Source organism: Acomys russatus, chromosome 6 (genome assembly GCF_903995435.1).
Source record: "Acomys russatus chromosome 6, mAcoRus1.1, whole genome shotgun sequence".
NCBI lineage: Eukaryota > Metazoa > Chordata > Mammalia > Rodentia > Muridae > Acomys > Acomys russatus.
In genome coordinates, this window is record NC_067142.1 from 33,029,366 (window position 1) to 33,053,796 (window position 24,431).

At 47.8% G+C, this 24,431-nt stretch overlaps 1 protein-coding gene across 3 annotated transcripts in view; it reads right to left on the reverse strand.

The window, feature by feature from the left end:
* The window catches only part of Atp2b4 (ATPase plasma membrane Ca2+ transporting 4), a 96,456-nt gene that overhangs the window by 16,302 nt on the left and 55,723 nt on the right, over positions 1 to 24,431 (reverse strand). For all 3 annotated transcript variants that reach the window (XM_051147416.1, XM_051147414.1, XM_051147415.1), the window contains exons 3-15: positions 19,935 to 20,132; positions 19,169 to 19,426; positions 18,481 to 18,606; positions 17,708 to 17,842; positions 16,169 to 16,204; positions 14,638 to 14,799; positions 11,582 to 11,796; positions 11,033 to 11,275; positions 9,858 to 10,099; positions 8,429 to 8,660; positions 7,366 to 7,545; positions 6,618 to 6,705; positions 5,565 to 5,671 (exon numbers count right to left, since the gene is read on the reverse strand). In XM_051147416.1, coding sequence (XP_051003373.1) covers positions 5,565 to 5,671; positions 6,618 to 6,705; positions 7,366 to 7,545; positions 8,429 to 8,660; positions 9,858 to 10,099; positions 11,033 to 11,275; positions 11,582 to 11,796; positions 14,638 to 14,799; positions 16,169 to 16,204; positions 17,708 to 17,842; positions 18,481 to 18,606; positions 19,169 to 19,426; positions 19,935 to 20,132 — 2,222 coding nt within the window. The remainder of the gene's footprint in view (positions 1 to 5,564; positions 5,672 to 6,617; positions 6,706 to 7,365; positions 7,546 to 8,428; positions 8,661 to 9,857; positions 10,100 to 11,032; positions 11,276 to 11,581; positions 11,797 to 14,637; positions 14,800 to 16,168; positions 16,205 to 17,707; positions 17,843 to 18,480; positions 18,607 to 19,168; positions 19,427 to 19,934; positions 20,133 to 24,431) is intronic.

Below are 24,431 nucleotides of genomic sequence, written 5' to 3' on the forward strand. Positions count from 1 at the left end.
CTCCTGAGTGCTCGGATTGAAGGCACGTATCACTACCACCCAGCTCAGCCCCTATTTTTTAACTTAAAAAATTAATTATTTCATTTAATGTGCATGGGTGTTTCACCTGCATGTATGTCTATGCACCAAGAACATGTGTGGTGCCTCCAGAAGCCAGGAGAAGGCATCAGATCCCATGCAAGTGGAGTTACAAGTAGTTGTGAGCCACCACGTGGGTGATGGAAATAGAATCTTAGTCCTCTGGAAAAGCGGATCATGTTTTTAATCACTAGACCATCTTTCCAAACCATATATTTTTTTAAAGATTTATGTATTTATTTTGTATACTATGTTTGCCTGCATGTGTCCCTGCCCAGCAGAAGAGGCCATCAGTTCTCATTATAGATGGTTGTGAGCCACCATGTGGTTGCTAGGAATTGAACTCAGGACCTCTGGGAGAGCAGCCAGTGCTCTTAACCTCTGAGCCATCTCTCCAGCCCCCAAACCATATTTTTAAATTAAAAAAAAAAACTATGCTTTTTAGATGTATTCCTAGTAAGATATATATACAAATAAAAAGACAGTAAGAATAATATATATATATATACACACACACACACAAAGTTGTCAAACAATAAATAATCTAAAGACTTAAAAAAAAAGACATATATTTAGCTCAGTATGGTTGCACATGCCTATAATTCTAGTACTCAGGAGGCTGAGGCAGGGGCACTGTGAGTTTAAGGCTTTCCTGGCCTACATAGTAAGGTTGAGGCCAACCTCGGTTAATACTGAGATCCTATCACAAAAAACAATGATAAAATATTATTTTAGTAATTATTTTATAATTATTACATATGTTATTAGACACAAAGTCAATAATTACATCAACAGCATTAGGAATCACAGTTTTTAAAATAATTTAATCTTAATTTATATGCATCGGTGTGAGAGTGTCAGATCTTAGAGTTACAGACAGTGTCAGCTGCCATGTGGGTGCTGGGAATTGAACCTAGGTCCTTTGGAAGAGCAGGCAAAGCTCTTAACCAGGAGAGAGCTGTCTCTCCAGCCCCCAGGAATCCCCGTTTTTAATCTTAAGAACCACAGACAAAAAATTAGAGACGCTAGAAACAAACTAGAGGATTAGAAATAAACTAGGAGCCTAGCATTCCAGAATTTTAAATTTGAGTGAGAAACATGAACATCAATTTAGGAAGCATTTTATCCTAAAAACTGGTATAGACACACAAGCAGGCTGTGAGAGCTCATCTCTTCGTTCCTTATCCACGAAATAGCATTAGAAATGGCGCGTGCCCAGAGGGAAGGCTATCTTCATGCTACGATTGTGTTCCCTAGTTTGGTTTGTCACGACAATGAGGCAGGGCAGACTGCACTGAAGGAATGCATGATGCCAGGCTCGAGATAAGAAATAGGTCCATCCAGGTGGTGGTGGCAGCAGTGGTGGCACACGCCTTTAGTCCCAGCACTTGGGAGGCAGAGGCAGGCGGATCTCTGTGAGTTCGAGGCCAGCCTGGTGTACAGAGCGAGTTTCAGGACAGCCAGGGCTACACAGAGAGACCTTGTCTCGAAAAACAATACACAAACAAATGAAAGGCTCAATCTCTCTGCAGTGTTTATCAGACAAGAAACCAAGAAAAGACACCTAAGGTGACATCAAAAGGACTCTCTGAAGAGGCTTCTCCTGGCTAATGGCAATAACCAGAGTAATGGGTTAAAACTTATCAAACATATTCCAGTTTCCTTGTTTGGGCTAAGGTACTTCGGTGGCTCAGCACTTGTCTGACATGCATGAGGCTGAAGGTTCAATCCAAATACTAAAAAGCCTCCATGTGTTTTGTAATAATATTAAAAATAAAAACCAAAACAAGTCATCAGTGGTAAGAAAGAAAAAGAATCAAGCATTCAACCTGCCTTTCGTGTGAGGACTGGACCACAGAGTAAGGACAGAGGGGGAAGGGAAAGCTCCTTTTGTGTAAGCATTCAAGTAAATAAATAAATAAATAAAATCAGAACAGTGGTCTACAAAGCGAGTCTAGGATAGCCAAGGCTACACAGAGAGACCTAGGCTCGAAAAAACAAACAGCAACAACAACAACAAAAAGTCAGAACAGTGTCATTTCACAATCCCCAGTGAGATACAGAAGCTGACTACTTTTAGAACTAACCTATATAAAATACAAGGGACAAACCAGGCATAGGGTGTGCTCTGTGATTCCAGCATTCAGGATGCTAAGCCAGGAGGACTGCTTTAAGTTTGAGGATAGCCTGGGCTACAGACTGAGGGGAAGGACAGACCATGTCTCAAAGCCCAAAACGAGGCAGGAAAACAAAACAAAACAAAATGAAATAAACGAATAAGCAAAACTAACCAGATGTGGGGTGCAGGACCCCTTTAGTCCCAGCGCTTGAGGCAGAGGTAGGCTTGGTCTGTCTAGCCAGTTCCAGGCCAGTCAGAAAGAGTAAGACCCTGTCTCACAAGAAACACTTGCCATGCATATCTGTTGACTTGAGTTTGATCCTGGGATCCCACAGTGGAAGGAGAAAATCAATTTCCAAAAATTGTTCTCTGACCTCCAGAGCCATACCATAGTAGGTACACAGACACAGACACAGACACAGACACAGACAGACAGACAGACAGACAGACACACACACACACACACACACACACACACATACACACGGGGGGGGGGCAAGGTACAAGCAAAAACACAAATCAAAACCAAGGACCAAACGATATCAATGTTAAAGGAGACTATAAAAATACAATGAACACAGGCTAGAGAGGTGGCTCAGAGGTTAAGGAGCACTGGCTGCCGTTCCAGGGGTCCCGTGTTCAATTGCTAGCAATCCCATGGTGGATCACAACCATCTATAATGAGATCTGGTGCCCTCTTCTGGAGGACAGGTGTACATGCAGGCAGAACACTGTATACATAATAAACAAATCTTTAAAAGAAGAAGAAGAAAAAAAAAAAAAAAAAAACCCAAAAATCTAGTGGTTCTTAAACATTAGGGCACACTAGGATCCCCAACTCCAGGCCTTCTGGCCCAGTAGACGTGGGAGGTGCCTGAGAGTCTGGATTTCCATAGGTTCCCAGGTAATGCTGGTGCATCGGAAGTTGGGCTATAATTTGAAAAAAAATCATTTTATGTGTGTGGGTGTTTTACCTGCATGTATGTATATGTACCCCATGTGTGCCTGGTGCCTGTGAGAAAAGGGAGTCAGATTCCCTGCAACTGGAGTTACAGATGGTTGTGAGTTGCTTTGTGGATGCTGGGACTTGAACCTTTCATCCTCTGTTAGACAGTGCTCTTCCTCACTGAACTTAAGAGCCACTGCTATGGATTCAGAGACCCCATAGATGCCTCACACGACCATAAAGTCTGGATCCTATTTGGATTGACTTGGACAGATAAACTATAAAAACATTTATGAGCTGGGCAGTTGTGGTGCACATCTGTAATCCCAGCACTCAGCGAGGCAGAGGCAGGTGGATCTCTGTGAGTTTGAGGCCAATCTGGTCTACAAATTGAGTCCAGGACAGCCAAGAATATGCAGAAAAACCCTGTCTCAAAAAACAAACAAAACAAAAACTCAACAAAACTAAACCAACCAACCAACAAACAAACTAAAATAAATAAAACAAAAACTCCCCAACAAAACTAAACCAACCAACCAACCAACCAACCAACAAACTAAAACAAAACATTTATGAGTCAGTAGGAGAAATTTAAACACTGACTGGAATTTGACAATAGTAAGGAATTGTCAGAGTTTTTGTTGTTTTGTTTTGTAGACATGGTTTCTCTGTGTAGCCTTGGCTGTCCTGGACTCGCTTTGTAGAACAGATTGGCCTGAACTCACAGCGATCCGCTTGCCTCTGCCTCCCGAGTGCTGGGATTAAAGGCATGCGCCACCACGCCTGGCCTTCAGGAGTTTTTTTTTTTTTAAATAAAAATTTTATAATAATTCTTTATACATACTTTATTGATATATATTACTTAGAAGATATGTTTATAATTTTATGAATACAAATGACAAAATGTCTTAGGTTGCCTACAGAATAATTGATCTGGATGGAGGAAGATGGTAAGGGTACCTATTGAAACAGAGGGACGGGTCTATAGGAATCCATTATATAATTCTAACCTTGAAAGCATATTTTAAAAGTTTCTTAGAATTAAAACGGTGGCTTTGTTTTGTTTTAGAGTTCCCTCTGGGCTACAGAAATGGTTGAGTGGTTAAGAGCATGCACTGCCCTTCTAGAGGACCAGAGTTTGATCCTCAATACCTATGTTGGGTGGCGCACGACTGTGTCTGCTCTTCTGAACATCAGCATACTTACGCACTTTACTCATACACAGATGCACATATATACATGTAGTTATGTTTTAAAAAGTCTATAGAGGGAGTCTCCTGTGTATTGTATGAATGTAACACCTGTCAATTAAAAAACCTATGACCTATGGCTGAGGTAGAAAATAGATGGGACCTGCTATAGGCAGAGGGGATAAGGCCAGTGTGTGGTGGTGGTGGGGGTGGGGGTGGACAAGATTCAGCCAGCAGGATGTGAGGAGGATGGACGGATAGTACCTAAGCTCAGGTAACCGGCCACATGGCAGAATACAAATTATTATAAATGGATTAAGTTATGAGCTAGTCAGAGAAGAAGCTAGCTATATGGCCTAGGTATTTGTAAAATAATGAGTCTCATGAATCATTATTCCAGGAGCTGAGGGATAAGAGAAAAAGCCACCTATAGCAAAAATCTTTTTTTTTTTTTTTTTAAAGAGCACTACAGAGATAAGCTATTTTCTTTATGTTTGAGGTAGAGCCTTATTATGTATCCAAGCCAGTCTGGAACTGCCTGTGGGCCTGGCTGGTTTTGAACCTGAAACCCTCCTGCTTCAATGTCCCAAATGTTGAGATTACAGGTGTACACCTCCAAACCTGACTGATCTCCCTTCCTCCCTCCCTCCCTCCCTCCGTCCCTCCATCCCTCCCTGCCTGTCTCTGTGTCTCTCTGTCTCTGTCTCTCTCTCATACACACACACACACACACACACACACACACACACACACACACTCCTAAATTCCCTTCCACTACTAGATCCCAACCACAGTAAGATATGGACGAGAGGCTGGTAGCAATAAGCTACTTGAATGCGAGGATGCACTCTGTGCTGTGGGGACTTCCAAACCTCTCTGGACATCTGAATTAACTGCCATGCTTGCAAAATCACCACACTTCCACCTTCACCACCAAAACCCTCAAACCAAATCACAACTCCCAAATACTTCTGGTACCTACGCTACCTTTCTGAAGCAACATGCCTCTTTTGAATTACTGACTTTTAAAGGAACTCGCCAAGAGATCAGAGACTCGTGACCTCACATGTGAAGAGCACAGAAGTGGACAGGTTTTATGTGGACACTCGTCCAGGCAAACGGCATCACCACAGTGTTCTTGTTTTTCTGGGGTGTGAAGGCACAAGAAGTAGAAGCTTTGCCCTGACTCCTGATGAAAAGGTGACCCAAGCGGAGACCCTGGAGAGCTTACCATGGCAAAACCAACGTCTGCTTTCTTTAGAGCGGGCCCGTCATTTGTTCCGTCACCGGTGACAGCTACCACCTGCCGCTGTTCCCCAACAGTGCTGTCAATGATACCTGGGAAAAACACACACACACACAATAGTGAGCACACATGCGCTAGCTGAGGTCATGGGGCAAGTACTGCTTCCCAGGAAAGGGACACTTTTGGCCTCTCTCCCATCCCTGTCGTTCTGCCTTACTCTCTCTCCACCCTTGGGCAATTGCTTCACCAAGGTCACTGTGAGAGGATGGAGGCATTCTTCATCCAGCACCTGAGGAAGTTGCTCAGGAGCTGGAAGGGCATGAGATGGCTTTCACGGCAGACATCTGGGTTCAAGCCTACCACTTCAACTTACCAGTTAGGGACTAATTAATCCTACCTTCAGCTCTAGATAGCTGTGACGGCATACCCCTTAACCCCCCTTTAATACCAGTACTTGGGGAGTAAAGGAAGGAGGACCAGGAGTTCAAGGTCATCTTCAGCTTTAGGGGGAATCTGAGATCAGTTTGGGCTACTGTCTCACGCCTCTACCTCTGAAAATAACAACCACCAAAGATCTCCCAAACCCCAACCAAAAAGCTCAACTCTTTTCCTCACATATTCGCCAGGGGATCAGACATTTGCCAAACTCAATGTTCCCCCCGTTAGCCTGGGCCTTCTCCCAGGATTCCTTACTGGGTACAGGACAGGAGTTTGGGTGATGGCTCTTTTTGTTTTGAGACAAGGTCCCACATAGTTCAAGCTGGCCTCAAACTCACTATGTTCTGCCTCCACCTCTTCCTAAGTTTTAGGACCACAGGTGTATGTCACCATGTCTAAGTCTTCAATGGGTATGCCTTTTCCATTCTTTTTTATTTTGGGTGGGGGGGTTTGGGGGAATTGAACTCAGGGCCTTATGCATACTAAGCAAGCACTCTGCCACTGGCTACATCTCCCGCTTGGCCGAGGATGGCTCTTTAACCATCCTTACCCTGGCCCGCCTTCATCTATGGCAGGGACACTCTCACAGGCTGACCTCACCTTTCACCAGCGTGTGCTTGTCTGTGGGAGAAGATCGTGCCAGCACCCGAAGCCTGGGCCAGATCTTGTCCAACTTTTCTTGTTCGACCTGCCAATACCAGAGGCCCCTCGATCAGTCAAACTCAGAGCAGCCTGTTCAGTGAAATCTTACCCCTCCATATAATCCCAGCTTCCAAGAGTGTTGGAACTTCCTAGGCCTAGAGGGACCCTTAGGCCCTGGCCTCAGCCACTGTGGCTTCACTGATGGTGACCATGTAGGACCTTTTTATTTTCTTCTCCCTCCCAACTCCCTATCTCTTTTCAACTGGAAGAGGGTCAGGCTTAACGCCTGGCTCAGGAGGCTACCAAGGAATTGCTGGGGTGTTAGGTCTGATTCCGTGTAGACCAGGAAGCTTTTGTCTATTCTATATTCACACTGTATCCAGGCACAAGTCTGTGCTAGCCACAGCCACAGGGCGGTGACATTGGAGGGGTGGGCTAAGGGGAAAGTAGCATAAAAATTATTCTGTGAGTTTAAAAAACCAGAAAGATAATGAAGTTAGTGGTCCTGTCCCCCACAGGTCACTGAATGAAGATGAGATGACTCCCCATTCACCATGTGAGCAGCTGTGGTGGGAAGGGCTGTTTCACAATGAACAGACTTCAGTTTAGAAGCCACCCACTTGCTCCCACAAGCCCCAGCTGCTGCACACTAGAACCAGCTGTTCTCTTTTAAGTGATGCCCTCGCTGGTCCTGCCACCAACTTACCTCGCCCTTCTCATTGCGGATAATCCTGTTAAATTCTTTGCCTTCTAAGCACAAGAAGTCATCTCCAGGGGTCAGAATGCCACATTTGGTGGCGATGGCCCGTGCCGTGTTGACGTTATCACCCGTCACCATTCTGACTGTAATGCCAGCCCGTTTGCATTTGGCAATTGCATCTGGCACCTTGGGAGAGTGAGGGCAAAAAGACAAGTGGTCCTGAGGTGGGTGATACATGGCACACTACCCTGGTTCAGCTCTCACCTCACTGAAGACAGGACAGAGGCCATGTCTGGTTGTCGTTTTTTATAATGCTCAGTACCCCCTTTGGTCATGTCCATCTCACAGTGGACATTTAAATTTCACTCATGATACCCTCAGGTTGAAAAGGGAATTTGCTTTGGGAGGCAGATGTGAACACTTGTGCCTCCCTTTCCTTCAGCCTCCTCCCTGGGAGGCTGGGTCTGCGTCGGATGATGTGGTCACTGTTCTCCTTCCCAGAGGCAGCTCTGACCAGTCTCTGACCACCTGGTCCAGACTCCAATCCACGAGCTCACTGCAGTGACAGGACACCCTCACCATCTCAGCCCTGACAAGCACTGGTCCCATCTATCTGAGATTTTCAGCTTTTTAATTCCCTCATGCCTAGAATAGTGTTCTGCATGTGGGGTCTGCTCAGCAAGAATATGTCAGCTGAAGAGTAAGTTGCCTTCTGCCTAATTCTGCCCCAGACTATTCCTATGTACCAAGTAATAAGTCCAGTGAAATTGTCACTCCCTACCCCAATGAGAGCATGAGGCCTATGGATGCTGCCTACTATTGACGTGGCACTATACAGCAGATGCAGGAGGCAGGTATTGGAGAGTCATCTGCCTTGTAAGTGACAAGTAGTTAGGCAACGTGTCTGGGGTCACAGCTAGGCCGGAAACTCAAGCCTTCTTCCTTTGACTCACAGATGGCTTGTTAGGTTACACCGGACCCTGCAACCTAGCTAGTGGTCAGCGGGAGACAAGCACCTCTGCTTTCTTGCCCTCTCTCTTCAGTGTAGAAACTGACAGACAGCCCTTACCTCTGGGCGCACAGGGTCCTCAATGCCCACCACGGCAATGCAGGTCAGTTCAATGAGGATTTCACCCTCGTTTTCCCAATTGGGCTCTGCTTCATCAAAGTCCCGGTAAGCTATGCAGATAGTCCGGAGTCCTTCGCTGGCCATGGGCTCAATGACTTTGCGGACCATATCATCTCGGTCCTTACTTTTGAATGGAATGATTTCTCCTTCCTTGTCCAGGATTCGATGACATCTGGGCAGATGCATAGTCAGAAATCAGTTTCTGCCTTCTCACTTGACACAGCCCAACAATCACATACTCACAGGCATTATGGCGACTCTGCAGTGTCCCTAGAGATATCTTTTATCTGTCACTCATCTATAGCACACACATACACATACACATACTCTCTCCTTTGATATAGGGTCTCATGTAGCTCAGGCTAGCCTGAAACTTGCTATATAGGTTGACCTTGAACTTCTGGTCCTCCTGATGCTGTCTCCCAGGTGCTGGGTTTAACCAGGCTTGTACCACACCTGCTTTCTATAGGGCCCGTTAGGCAAACCCTGTTCCAACTGAGATATACCCCTAGTTCGCATGTTTTTTTCCTGAGGATTCTTTTTTTCTTCTTCCTTCCTTTCTTCCTTTTATTTATTTATTTTTTTGACAGGGTCTCTCATTCTGGCTATACTAGAACTTGGTATGAAGACCAGGCTGGCCTGAGACTCACAGAGATCCTCTTGCCTCTGCCTCCTAAGTGCTGGGATTAAAGGTGTGTACCATTATGCCCAATACTCATTCTTTCTCATTCTCTCCCCCCCCCACTTCCTTCCTTTTTGACAGAGTGCCCTAGAATGATCCTGAACTTGTATTCCTTCTGACTTAGCCTCCCTAGAGCTTGGATGATAGGTGTGTGCCACCCTATTGGCTATGTACTTAAGTTGGGTTGACTGTAAGAACCTGCAGGCAGCTTAGCTACTTTTAAAGGTATATAGCGTGTCATCAGACTTGGGAATGAGACGGGAACAGAGAAGCAGCTCTGTTAGCTCTTGGTCTGCACAAGGCCTTCGAGCACAGTGGCACGGGTCATACTCTGACTACCTCCACGAACTTGCTCACTGGGAAATGGAAATGGAAACTCAGGCTGTTCCAGGCTGAATCCTCCCGGCTGTGGGCACTGTTAGCTGCTCTCTCTCTATGACCAAGTTACTCAACATCATGGCTTTTATTTTCTCTTCTGCCAAATGGGTCAAAATAGTACCCACCTTGTGAGGATGAAATAAAAGGAGTCAGCAAAGTTCTTAAAAGCAATAACTGTGCTGAGTAAAAGCTCAGATGTCACTACCTGGCTGGAGGGTCACTCTTCTTTCAGACTGGTTTGGCACGGGTCCTCAGACTTTCTGGAGGGAGGAGAGTTTCAAAGGGGAAAATAAGAGGAAAGGGGCTCACTTGCGCAGCATTATCTCAGAGGCTCCCTTGCTGAACATGCGGAAGCCGCCTTCGGGCTTCCTGATGACGGTGCTCATGGACTTGCGCACCGAGTTAAAGGTGTACACCTTGAAGAGCTTTTCCTCAGGGATCTCATTGCGGACTGCTTGGTAATCCTGCTTCAGATCTGTGACGAAGCCCAGCAGGGCACACTCTGTCTTGTTGCCTACTTGCCGGGGTAGGCCTCCCTCCCTTTCCGAAGGCTGAGAGAGAAAAGAAAAAACAGGAACAAAAATAGACGTGGGCCTAGCAAGTGAGATCTCTGGACCAGAGAGAAAACAGAGGCAGGTAAATGTGGTAGGCATACCAGTGCCAACAGGGCAAGTAGCATTTGCTTTTGTTCTTTCAAAGGTGACTTTGATTTACAGCTCGACAGGTCTTGGCACCTTATAGTGGCTCTACAGTAATGAGGGGCCCCATCCCCCGGAAATCATATCCTCATGCACGCTCCCTCCCTCCCCCTCTCACCCCCCTCTCTGTTTCTGGAAAGTGAGTACTTAAATCTGGATAAGTGCAAATCTGTTGCAGGCATGAGGTTCCTTCTCAGAGACACTGCCATCGGGTCACCCTGACCTCCATCAGTCATGTGTAAGAAGTGGAATGTGATGGAAAAAACAACAGAGGGCGTGGTGGTCTGAGTGAGGACTGGTCCCCTGAGGCTCATATGTTTGAATACTCCGTTGTCAGTTGACAGCTATTTGGGAAGGATTAGGAAGTGAGGCCCCATTGAAGGAGGAGTGTCAATGGGCGGGGCTGGGGGCGGGGCGGTGGGTATGGGCGGGGCTGGGGGTGGGGCGGTGGGTGAGGAAGTCTTTGAGGTTTCAAAACTCTTTTGTCATCTCAAGTGTGCTCTCTGCCTCCTGATTGTGGATCAAGATGTGAGCCCTCAGCTACTGCTCCTGCACTAGGCTCGCCTGTTGGTTGCCGTGCTCCCTGCCACGACAGTCATGAGCTCTAATAAGCCTTTGAAACTGTGAGGCCTCAATAAACTCTTTCTTCTGTAAGTTGCTTTGGCCATGGCATTTTAGCACATTTACAGCCATAGGAAAGCAACTAGGACAGAAGATATCTCCCTGGGAAAATGAACACTGTTGCCCGTCACCTATTCCAGCTGCCCAGGCAGTGGCAAAGCTTACCAGAATCCTAGACGTGTAAGCGGAGTTGATAGAAATGCCATTGACTATGAGGTCCAGAACCTTGGGTGGGAAGACATTAGGGTTTGGGACCTGGCGGTAATGAGTGCCTCCAACGTAGGCCTGTACCACTGTCATGCGGTTCATGGTCAGCGTGCCTGTCTTGTCAGAGCAGATGGCTGTGGCGTTGCCCATTGTCTCACAAGCATCCAAATGCCGTACCAAGTTGTTGTCCTTCATCATTTTCTACAAAAGAAAAGAGAAATGAGCTGAAAGGGGACCAACAGTGCTCCTCCCCCAAACGCAGGCCATAGGCTAAGCCCTAGTCAATCTTTTTCAATTTGTTTTTCAGTCCTACACAAAAATGCAGGGTACCACTTTTGTGGTACGATGCTACAACTAACTGAAATGCCTACTTCCTAGAACTGCTGTTTATGAGAGGCTACCTAAAGCATATACAGGCTAGGATAGCTTTTCCTTTAACTGCAGGGCATATGGTAACCTTCTTTTCCATCTCGGTCCTTACGGAACCCAGTATTTTCCCAGTCTTACCTTCACGGAGTAGGCCAATGAGATGGTGACAGCCAATGGCAGCCCCTCTGGCACAGCCACTACCAGTACAGTGACGCCGATGATGAAGAACTTGACAAAATACTGGATGTAGACAGGAGTACACTCGGGTAGCCACGCTCTGTGCTGGATTATGAAATTGTCAACCACAAAGTATAGAATCAAGATGACAACTGTGAGGGTGGACATGAGCAGACCTGTGCAGGGCGATAAGACGCGTGAACAGGAGTTAGCTTGTTATATGTCCTTTTTGATAAGTTTTAGAACTGTAAACTTTAGTAAGCTGTGTTGAAATCTTCTTCCCACTCTCTGTTGCTTACATACAATGACATTAGAGGATTTGCTTTTGTTTTTAAATAAATCAAAGGAAAAAAAAAAAGTTCTAAACACAGTGGTTCCAAAGATACAGATTTTGTTCTTAGCACATCACCAACCCTTGGTTTAGTTGTTAGATCTCTATGTGTTGAGTTTCTAGTTTAAATTGTCCAATAATAAATAAGAGGGTTGCTAGGTATGGTGGTGTACACCTGTCACCTCAGCACTTAAGAGTCTGAGGCAGGAAGGTCATAGGTTCAGGCCAGCCTGATCTACCTAGGAAGGCCTTATTTTAAAAACAAATTAACCCCCAAGCTCTTAAAACCTACCCCTCCCAAAAAGGGGGGAGCAGGGGGAGAGTAAAGAAAGTTAGGATGTGGGCTTCCCCCTAAAAGCCCACGTTTAGTTTTAAATGGCCAGATTCCACAGCCTGAAGAGATCAGGTCACACCTTGGGAAGAACTAAGCAGGGAAGGAGAGGACTGGACAGCGGCTTGAGTGCTCCCAGTCTGCGGCACCTGCCCTCTCCTCATGTGTGCTACATTGAACTCAGTCACTCAATGTGAAACTTCCTGCCATAATCCCTACACTTTTTTAAAAATTAATTTAATTTTTATTTTATGTGCATTGGTATGGGGACAAGGGTGTCAGATCCCTTGGAACTGGAATTACAGACAATTGTGAGCTGCCATGTGGGTGCTGGGAATTGAACCCGGGTCCTTTGGAAGAGCAGACAGTGCTCTTAACCACGGAGCCATCTCTCCAGCCCCAATCCCTACACTTTTGATTTGTCCTTTGTTCTTGAGTTTTGTTCAGAGAGTGCGGGTCTAGCACTCCTTCTCTCACGGGTTCATGGCCTCGAGGCCCTTTCTCCTAAGCAGCCGCAACTTCTAAAGGGGACCGTGTGTCAGCAACATGGGGACTGGCCACTTCTGCGACATTAACGAGGTGGCCTGCGTTTTATGATTGTATTCCGTCGCTTACCAAGCAGTACGTGCATCCGTCCACTTAGTAGCTTAACTGCCTTTGACTTTCCCTCCACTGGTCCATGAATGCTCCACACCCGGGTTACAGGGACGTCCCCATAGTGCTAGCACGTAGCCTACGTGACGTCTCTTATCACAACACGTCACGGAGATGACAGTGATAGCAACGACTTTTACAGTGCCTGCCACTGGCCGGCCAAGCCTTCATAAGCACTTCACAACAGCCCTAGGAGACAGACTACTACGATCACTCCTGTTTCAAGGAAGAGAAAGCTGGGGGAGTGAAGCTTCTGACGTGGCTTCTGATGGCAGGGTGGCCATCCTGTTTTCCCTGAGATGCAACAAGGTCTGGGACTTTCAGGGAGAAAGACTGAGCAGGTTTCAACCAAGTGGGATGGCTGGTCACCGTATATATTGAGGGGAAAATCAGGGGCTGTCCTGAGGGTTAAGGATTACTATGTACCCATCCGTGGCACAGCATTTGGAAAACATTCATATTGAAGCCGCAGTCTGACCCTGATGCTCCGGCCATGGGGGATGATATCAGTGACAGCAGGCTAGTTTGGATTTGGCTCGATTAAAGCTAGGACTAGAGTAAGGAAACAAGGCTCCCATGGTATATCTAGGGAAGCGCTCTCTCTCCCCCTCTGGGTTGAAAGGGTACCTTGCTTATTTCATAACCCCCAAGTCCTGGCCTAGCTTGATACGGGGGAAACAAAACACAAGAGACCAGTGGCCAATCTCTGGGTGGTTCTTATGCCCAAGGAAGAACGAGGCAGGGATGAGAACACTTGGGCTAGGGGGATCCATTTAATGTTTCTAACCTGGGGACCAGGCTCAACAACTGGCGTTTGCAGCCATAGCTCATCTCATCCATAGAGTCTGTGCTTAAGATTTCAACGAAGTCAGAATGAGCTAAGTGTTAGACTGAAATGAATTGGCCAGGTCAGTAACACTCCCATCAGAACTTCCGGTGATGCTTAAAATGCTCTCACTTGGTGCTGTTCACTAAGCCAGCTACTGGATGCATGTGGCTATTGAATATTTAAAACATGGCCACCCAGGAGCAGGCTCTGGACAGTGGCTGCTGTTATGCCTGTCACAGATCCCTGCAGACGCTCAGGCCCTGCCACAGACTTCCTGAAGGTGGCCTGCACTTTAGCGAGGACATCTGGAGAACTGTTCCCACAGAAGCATGCCCAGTATGATGGTGGTGAAACAGAAGCCTGAGGTCACAGATACTCTCTTGTTCTGCTTCCTGCTGCTCCCCTTGGCCAGAAGATGGCAGGGATGTGATGTGTAGGGGTGGGTGATGGTGAGAAGTCACTTGTCACCCTAACCATTAGACCTTTCTTCTGAATAGAGCTGAATAGAGTCTTTCTTGCCCACCAGTCTTTACTGTGTATTTATTGTTTTATGCTGGGCCACAAGATTTCCTCTGTCCTTGAGGGATTACAGGACAGGTGAGAGTTCTTAAGGCCTTCCTTCTTGCTGGGATAACCCCTGTTGTTTGGATGAAAGCAACCTGGGGGCTATTAACGTTCATACACAGGGAGAAACCGCTCTTCCAAAGCCCAAGAAGTAGCCAGAGATACAGCAACTAGACCCCAGGAGCCACAGAAGTGAAGTGCCAGCTTTCTTGTGCCAGTCCTGCTTGGTGTGGCAGGAAGGAGGCTGTAGCAGCCAACACACTGGGCAGTACTTTGAATGGGAGATGGAGGCAGTCTTAGCCACTCACCCGCCTTCCCGATCTGCACAGCCAGGCGCGTGAGCTTGCCCTGTAGCACCGACTTCTCCTTCTTGGGCGCCTTGCTTATTTTCTTCTCCTTTTCCTCATTGTCGGCACCCTCTTGGCTGTTGAGTGGCTGGATTTCCAAGGCCACTCCGTCCTGGGTCTTTGCTAGGGTAGACACACAAATGGGGACAAGTGAGCAGGTGAATGGCAGGCAGGTGGAAGGCAAGACGCCCTTCAGTCTTCTTCCTGGAATGTTCCTTAGGGCCCTGACCTGAGTTCTGACTGCTCCTCACCCATGCCAGACATACGACTTTGCTAGGGCCTTGGAGGCAAGTCTAACAACTGGAGAGAAAGGAGGTGAAGGATGCTTTTTAGGTCTGGACTTCCTCTTCACAACAGCTTCCTGGTGCCCCTCAGAGCTACACGCCAGGTTCATAGCAACAAGGGGATCAATTATACCAATGAGGCCGTTGCCACAAGCATCCTTTCTGGAATCCAGAGCTTAGAACAGCGAATGTTTACTGTAGAAAGGGGCCAAAAGGAAAGTCTGGCAGATGTTTCTAGAACATAAGGGTCCTTGCCTATTCTGATAAAAGCCCCCTTCCCCCTAATCAGGGAAGAAACACGGACTCCCCCTGGCCTAAGACCAAAGCTATTCTTCAGCTACCTCTATAAGTTGAAGGAAAAAGGGATGAGGTAGATTCAGAGCAGGAGCTGAGGCGAGTGTTCTAGGGGGAAGGAAAGAAGCTGCCGTAAAGAGGTAGAGTAAGGGGAAGCAGAGATGCACAGGACACCAAACCCACTGATTTCCCCTTCAGAAGAAGAATAAAGAGACCTGAAATCCAAGGTCTTTCTGTGCAAGCCCTGCTCTGATGTGGTGGCTTCACTTTTAAAGAGAACTATGACGTGTGAACAAGGGGGAAAAACTTCAGGGACTGCCTCAAGACTACTTCCTGCTGACCCCCAAGCCCCCTCCAATGTCACCGTTTGCTTAGGAAGTCTCCCCTGGGATACAGTCTCTTCTGCCTGATCCACAAACAAGACAGAGATGGGATGGAGACACAGTCACCAAGAAAAAACACAAGCCACATCAGAAGAACAAAACAGATCATGAGAGCAAAGAAGTGGGCGGAGAGGCAGAGGGAAAAGCCTCTCTCCAAAGCCTCTGGGCAGATGAGCAGAGAAGAAATACAGACCAGAAAACACTAATGAGGCAGCCAGCGGAGGAGGGTGCAGGGACTGTCTGGCCAAGGCCCTCCACCATGAAACAGAGCTCAGCGCTCTGGGAAGAGCAGAATCTGTATCCCACACCCGAAGAATTCTGGACACGCGCTTCCTCAAGACAACAGCAGAGGGTGCTGTTGTTCTGCCTTGAGCCCACCCCCAGATCTCTGCACCATCCTCAGGATGAGGCACTGGGACACAGCAGCAGATAACAACAGATTATGGAGAGGGCAGGGAGACAGATGGCCTGGAGAGGTCTGGTTTGAGCGTGGGCAGAGAGAGATGGCACATGAGTGGGTGGAGAGGTTACCTTTGTTGCGATTTTCAGAGACTCCTTGTTTTTTACCTGTTTGAACAAGAAAGAAAAAAGTGGGGGTGGAGACCCAAAGTGACTAGTAAGAGATGACCAAATATCCAATTTGTTGGTCCTTTCCCAGCACAGAAGGGCTACAATGAAGGAGGCAGGCTGCAGGGCAGGGAGACATTTGTAAAGGATGCTCCCGGCCTCAGCTCATTTATCCTTCCTATCGATTCAAATTAATCCCTGGGATCTGAACATTAGACAGGTGCATATGTGTTCACACCTAAGCTTCTTTTGCAGCTAGGAGGGAGGATGCTCCTGGCTTGAGTCATAGCTCTTGAGGAAGTGGGGATAGGAGTTAGGGAGAGAGAGGCAGGAAATGTTTCTGCCCATGGCAAGGCCCTAAAAGGCATTTCCAGGTCAGTTCAATACCCCCAGGCAAGCTTCCTAAGTATTCACCCAAGGGCAGCTGTAAAAATGAATAGTTGGGTTCTGAGAGGTTGTTTCTTTTTCATAAACTTCTCTCCACTAAGAACGTAAGACGATCCTTGGCCAAAAGGTAGAAACCCTTCTCTTCCCACAGAAAGAGGAGTGTTCAGAAAAAGACGAGATTCGGCTTTCAGATCTGAGTCTGGGTCTCTTCCTCCTGCCATTCCCACTCCAGGAACAAGCGAGAGTCAAAGCCTAGTCTGACTGCAGGACAGCATGGCCTCTCTGTTCCTACTCTTTCACTCTGTTCCCACCGTTTCAGCAGGATCCACGTTTTCTTTAAGTCACTTCCCTCTTAGCTGTGATGGTTCTTTGACTCCTTAATCCTTGAGAAAGACAGTAAGGGAAGAGGAGAGGGCATGGGGCAGCTTGGCACCTGTCAGCTCATTGATGGTAGGGCTAACTTAACCCCTCACAACCTACTACAGACGCAGGAATTTAAGGTTTGAAGGCAGCCTCTGACTTGAGGGCTTAGAGCCAGGATTTGGTGGTTTTCTTCAGAGTTCCTCAGAGACACAAGGTCGATGTGTGTGTGTGTGTGTGTGTGTGTGTATCTGCACATATATATGTCTGTGTACTATGTGTGTGCCTGGTGTCCACACAGGCCAGAAGAAGGCACTTTAGGCCTGGAACTGGAGTCACAGATAGTTATTAGTGGCCATATGGGTACTGAAAACCAAACCTAGGCCCTTTGTAAGAACAACATGTGTGCCGGGTGGCAGTGGCACACACCTTTAATTCCAGCACTTGGGAGGCAGAGGCATGTAGATCGCTGTCAGTTCGAGGCCAGCCTGGTCTACAAAGCGAGTCCAGGATAGTCAAGGCTACACAGAGAAACCTTGTCTCAAAAAACAAACAAACAAACAAAAGAACAAGTGCTCTTAACCGCTGAGCCATCTCTGCAGCCCCACAATTGACATCTGCATCTTGGCCAGGAGTTCGGGTACCTGTTGCATCATCCCAGCAGACTTTTCTAACAGCATTTCCATCTGCATCTGCTTTCTGACCTCTAGTCCATCCATAGAGATGAGAGAGACTCTCAACCAGCATGCTCCTTACCTTTCTTCTTCTTTTCGTCGTTGTCGTCATCCTCTTCCTCACTAGCCCCCAAGAGAGTGAAGATGATGCCAGTCTGGGAGTTGACGCCCACAGCAGTCACTACCATCCGACCGGAACCTTCCATCACGTGAGTCCCTATGAGGGAGGAGGAGAAGGTGGAAATGAGTTCTGTTTGACATTTTTAGTTGTGATTTAGTAAGAAATACAAACTGAAAAGCATGGTGCTCCCTTTCCTCGACGGATAATAATCTATTTAGGAGGCAATAAGAAAAAGCTAGGCGACGAGCCCACTTAAAACAGACCAAAGGCTGGGTATGGTGGTGCATGCCTTTAATCCCAGCACTCGGGAGGCAGAGGCAAGTGGATCACTGTGAGTTCGGGGCCAGCCTGGTCTACAAAGTGACTCCGGGACGGCCAGGGCTACACAGAGAGACCCTGTCTCAAAAAGCCAAAACCAAACATAACATAACATAGCAACAACAAAAACAATAACAAAACCCAAAACAAACAAACAAACAAACAAAGCAAGAACACAGAGGCTAAGGTTAATATACTGGCTTTATGCTGTCTTCCTAACCAAACAACAGAGCTCCTACAACACTTTATGAAAAATGTCCTTCAAGTTACTGTCATGCCGCATCAGCACTACCTACATGTCTCTACTCTATCCAAGCACAAGAGAAGAAAGGATGGAGCCTGTAGAAGGGCCCAGAACCCATGACCTGACTATCTGGGCGCTGCGCAACGATAACCGGGGCAACCACACGCTATACCTGAGAGCAACATGGGGTCTTTGTCTGCAGTCTTCTTGACATGATCCGATTCTCCCGTAAGAGAGCTCTCGTCAATCTTCAGATCATTCCCCTGGATCAGGATTCCATCCGCGGGCAGCAGGTCACCTGGTGTGTGAGGAGAAGGGTGACAATAAGGAGTGAGGGTGACAGTAAGACCTCCCCGCCCAGCTCCTCTGCTCCGCCTTAGGACAGCTCTCCTGGCAAAATCTATAGGGCTATGGTCCCATGAGAATGTGAGAGGCCTCTAAAGGTAACTCTAGAGCCGGGGGCGGGGTGTCCAGTGACAGAGGGCTTACCTGCACTGCAAAGGGCCCTGGGTTGGATCCCTAGTGCCACACATATCTCGAACTGACACCTTCCTGTGGCCTGAACATTCAATACTTTTACTCCTAAGCTTCACAGGACACAAACATGACAATCCCTTGGAAGAGTTTTGGCTATGGCTTTCTTCAGAATTCTTTCCCACAATCCCCTTAAATTCTACCTGATAAGTTAGCACAGACTGGGGGGTTATTTGGGGGAGGTTTTCAGAGACTCCTAACCCCTCATATCAATGAACCTACTCCTGAGATGTGTTTTGTGTGTGTGTGTGTGTGTGTGTGTGTGTGTGTGTGTGTGTGTGTGTGTGCACGTCCATGTGTGCGCCGGAGAAACATTGTGCTCTCACCGTATTTGACCTGGGCAATGTCTCCAACCACAATCTCAGCCACTGGGAGTTGGATGAGCTGACCATTCCGGATAATGGAGAATTTTTGCTCGAGTTCAATGCGACTCTGCAGCCCCCGGAACTGCTTCTCTTTGCTCCAGTCATTAAAGGCTGTCACCAATACCACAATGATCACCGAGGCGAGAATGGCTGCCCCCTCAATCCAGCCAGTTTCTCCTTCTGCCTCGTCATCTGGGTTACTTGCAATGTGACCACAGGCTGTCCAAAGAGGGAAGAAAAAGCCATCAAAATAAGGGTGCTGCTTCCACAACCTCCACGAGATAGAAAGTCATGGAAAGAGAGCAATAGAAAATAAAACTGAGGTAGAAGATGTCCTCTGAGGAGATCGGGAGACAGTGGGATGGAGCATCATCTTGTCATCACTAGGTCTAATTTGTGTTAATTTCTAGACAGCACAAAGTATGCTGATGCAAGTCACTTGAAGTGCGCGCAGTTGGGCTCACTGCTATTTCCCACACACTATGGTTGGGACACACTGAGAAGGAGAGGGAAGAACACCGGATGGGTGGCGTTCTGAGTAAAAATACGGTAGGTAAAGGGGAATGTTAGGAGACTGGCTTGCTAGCTGCTGGTTGCTGTCCTCTGCAGAGCCTGCTGGGTGACAGGAATATTTTTACACTTCAATCTGTCAGCCACTGGTCCTGAATGTGGCTGGTGGGTGCAGCAAGGACTCAGGTCAGCCACAGGGAATAGCTTAGACACTCACTTTCATTGTCTCCGCCGGGAGGTCGATAGAAGGACAGGACCAGGGAGATGATGGCTGCAATCTCCAGGATGATAAGAGTGACATCCTGCAGGGCTTCCCACACTAGTTCTAAGAAAGTCTTGGGCTTTTTCGGAGGTATCACGTTCCGTCCAAAAAGAAGTCTACGCTTCTCCAAATCTGCAGGGTTTCCAGATAAACCTGAGATGGAGACGAGAGAGAGAGAGAGAGAGAGAGAGAGAGAGAGAGAGAGAGAGAGAGAGAGAGAGAGAGTAAGGGGTGGGGGAAGCGATATCAGAAGTCAAGTTAAAGGCCTACTTATTTATTTATTTATTTATGTGTATATGGGTGTCTCTGTGAAAGTATGTGCCATGTATGTGTGTGTACGCACCTGTAGAGGCTAGAAGGGGGTATCAGGTCTCCTGGAGCTGCAGCTGCAGGTGCGTCTGACCTGCCTAATGTGGGTCCTACCATCATGATACAGGTTTTTCTAAGTGTCTGGCCAGCAAGACTATCATGGTTGAACCCTCAGATACCACAGAAGATGTAAAAGCCAGAATCTAGCATAAGGAAGGAATTCCTCATCAGCAAAGGAGGATCTTTGCTCAAAAGAACTCCAGCACTGCACAGAGGCCCACACCTGGTCTAGTGTTGAGGCTTGGTGGTGTTTAGAAAGGGAGGAAAGCTTAAAACTACCCTCAAGAAGCAGAAGAAGGTTAAATTGGCAGATTTGAAATATTATAAAATGGATGAAAATGGCAAAATGAGTCACCTTCATCAGCCCGACCCTTTGGAGGGGTACCTTATGGCTAGGTCCTTTGACAGACATTAAGGTGCCAGGTATTGTCTGACTTAAAAACCAGAAGGCTGTGTATGGGCTAATAAAAGATATGAACAAGAAAAAAGAACAATTAAAAATCAAGACCCCTTGTCCAAGTAAAAGGCCTGGGGTGGGGGTGCAGTGGGCATGTGGCCAACCATCCCAGTTTGCTCAGGGCTCCAGGACCATGGAACCTTCAAAAAGCTTTAAAATGAACAAATGGTAAGAAGTCAGGATAAGAGCCTTTTGCTTCTAGTGACCAGGGGCTGTGCTGCACACCCGGGCCCTAGCTCTAAGAACAGGACACCAGAAGGTTCTTGGGATGCACAGGACTCTTCTCTCACAGGAGTGCACAGATTCTGGCAATGACCTAAACATGCTCATTCGCACACTTGGGCCAGAAAGAACTAGCTACCCGTTCTCTGTCATGCAAGGTGGAGGCAGGGGGCTACCCATGTGTTTTCATTCCAAGTTCTAGGAGCTGTAGATCACTGAGGTAGAACCCTCAAGGCAAGGTGAAGCACCCCTGCTTTTCTGTCTCTCACACAACCTCCCATAAGCTGTTTTACTAAGTGCTAAGAACTTCATAAGAACTAGATGAAGCATTATAGCTCAGGTGGAATGAAAACCAGGTAAGGGCAACAAGGTCTCCTCCAGGGGCTACACAGTTCTTGACAACCAGCATTTCCTCCACTAAACAAAACATGTAACATCCCCCCCCCCCAACACAACCCCCCCACACCCATACTCCCAAGGTGGGGGTGGGGAGGCAGAATTATACAGTAGCTCCCCAAGAAATTTGGGCCCTCTTATGGACCCTACAGGGGTTAGAGACAGGGAGAAACCTTACATAGCAGTTAACACTGGTTGGCCTTCATGATGTTGTTTACATATTGCAGCAAATTAGGTTTATTTTGTTTTGTTTTGTTTTGTTTTGTTTTTGGCTTTGACTTTGGCTTTGGCTTGGCTTTGGCACTGGATGCTGTTGGCTGCCTGTTTGATAGGTCCCTTCCCAGGTAGGGTGGGGCAATCTTTGTCTTGAAAACAGGTCAACAGCTGAGGAAGCTCAAATTGGGGGCAGGGGATCCTCCACTGAGCTTCACACAAAGCAAGGAAAAGTGTATGCCCGGAAGAAGCAAGGACAGAAGGGAGGTCAGGATGTCAAGGTGTCACACTCGGTCATCCTGGAGGACTTCTAACCATGGGGAAAGAAACAGGCACAGTGTGAGGGCAAACATTTCACCCCCACTGGGCAGCACAAAACAGTGTGACAGGAAGACAGAAGGGGACTAAGCCTTAGGAAGACCTCAAGACAGAGAACAGTCTTGAAAATGGGCAAACGAGTACACAGGGACACAAGGAACACTGCCTGCAGGGTGGGGGTGGGTTCCATTTCCCATGCTCACAAAATTGGTAGCAGCTGGCATGGAGAGCCCTGCAGCCCTGAGGGGGAGGAGTCAGAAACAGGCCGCTGGAAAAGTTGGGCAGGGTGGCATGATATGGTATCATATTGTGCAGTGAGGGACTAGAGGGTATGCTGGTCAGTTTTTTTCCTCGTTAGGAGGCAAGGGGCAGGGGACTGTTTGGGAACATGGTGTTTGAGGTTATAACCCAGCGTTAGTCCCTCACTCCAGCTGAGCGGCTAGTCAGGCTCCACAGGGAGCAAGGCTGGGTTCAGAGCACTAGAAGCCAAGTAGAACTTCTTTCTGGTCCCAGTCCCCAGCCTCCTCCACCTGCCCTGCCCTGGGAAGTCAGGTTCCCAGTCAGAAAGGCAGGGAAGGGCCTGGGAAAAGTGTTTTGGGCAGGGCATCTGGATGCCCAGGCAGGCAGGGGCAGGGGCAGGGGCAGGGGCAGGGGCAGAGGTAGGGGCAGGGTGGCCAGGAGGCAGAGCTTACTGGTTCTTTGCCCTAGGGGACCAGAAAGGGCAGAGCTGTGCCAGCTTGAAAATTCGGCTCTGGACAGACAGATTAGCTTGAGGAAAACAGAAGTCTGGACATTATGTTTTGCAGACATTCTCAATGCGCTGGGAGGAAAAGCTCTTCCCTCCTTTACGGAAAGGACCAGGAAAGCACTGTGGGATGTCAGAGGGTAAAGATCAGAGCCGGGTGTGGTGAATTAGGCCTGTATTCCCAGCACTTAAGAGGCTAACGCTGGAGGATGGCTGAAAGTTCAAGGTCAGCCTGAGTTTTCCAGGTCAGCCTGTGCTATAGAACCCCATCTTAAAAAGCTGCCAAAGATCATTTAAAGAGATACCCTACTAACACTCTCTTCAAGAGAGCCTGCTTGAGCAAACCATTTCAGTGTGCAGGGGCTCTCACCTCTTCTCTCACCTCTCTCTCTCTTCCGCCCTTGTTCTCCGGTTCTCAGTCTGCTCCATAAAGTTCTTTTTTAAAGATATAAGGCAGTACACGCCACTCAAAACCCTATGTGGCACTTACTTGGAGTAAAATTGGGTATCAAGACCTTTGATGGCCTCTAAGGCCACTTAGACCTCTAGCATTTCTCTCATCCCATTTCCCAGTCTTCTGAGAGCCTCTTCCTGGGCTGTCATTCGGTCCTTCAGGTCGCTCCTCATCTCAGCGAGGCTACGGCTGTCCTCAGTTGTGGCGCTCCCCACTCCCCAACACATTTTACCACTGCTCCCCACAGTCTTCTCATCCATAACACTGAGGTCCTAGTCACCTATTGCTTGACTCCCCTCTGCCCCCCATCCCCCACCCCCCCCCCCCCCAAGAGCGGGGTGTTTGTCTTTGTTCTTGAGGCCTATAGCGGCACCTGGCACAATGCACACACTCAAGCCTGTTGAATGCATTGAGTGAACACAGCTGATAATGTTTAAGGGATTGTTTAGTGGCAGACACACTTTGCTTCTCATTCAAACAGCAACAGCCACTGGAGGCAGTTACTATGAACCCCATTTGATGTGCAAGACAGCTACAGTTTGAAGAGGTGATGCGCTCCTTGTGTTAGCAGGGGGTCAGGGTCTGGATCACCCACAGAAGACAGCTGGATGCCAACCTATACCCAAAGGGTCCTGGGAGGCTACATTCTAGTGTGATCAACTTGCCCTGATTTTGTGGGCCTTCTGGGCAGGTGGCCACCTTGTTTCTTATGCCAGAGGATTGGGCCACACACTGTCACTTCTGTACCTCTGAGTAAGCCAGGGCTGCCCTATGGGCTATGACTGGAGAGGTTGGTTCCTGCCTTTTTCCTGTCCTCAGGGATGGTGGCTTCAGGACCATCAGAGTCCAGCCTATGAAGTCTGTGTTCACTCAAAGGCTCCTATGGCCTTTTCTGGACTTAAGCAAATGAAACAAAACCCATTCTAGATAAAAGGTGGGACTTGCCCTCACGTGGATGTTCCCTCAAAGGAACACACTTGTTCCCTCTTGCCCTCACATGCGCGCGCATGCGCACACACACACACACACACACACACACACACACACACACACACGGCACATGTAGAACTTCATTTTCTCCTTCCCCTACAAATGTCTGGGGCTCAAACTCAGCTGATCAGACTTGGCAGCAGGCGCCCTGACTCACTGAGTCATTTTTGCCTGCCCCGCCCCCATTAGCTATTTTCTATTCATCTATCTGCCCCACCTACAGTCACACACAGACTGTACAATAGCTTCCTTAAGAAGTCCAGTGGCTGCCCCAGGTTCCCAGAGAGC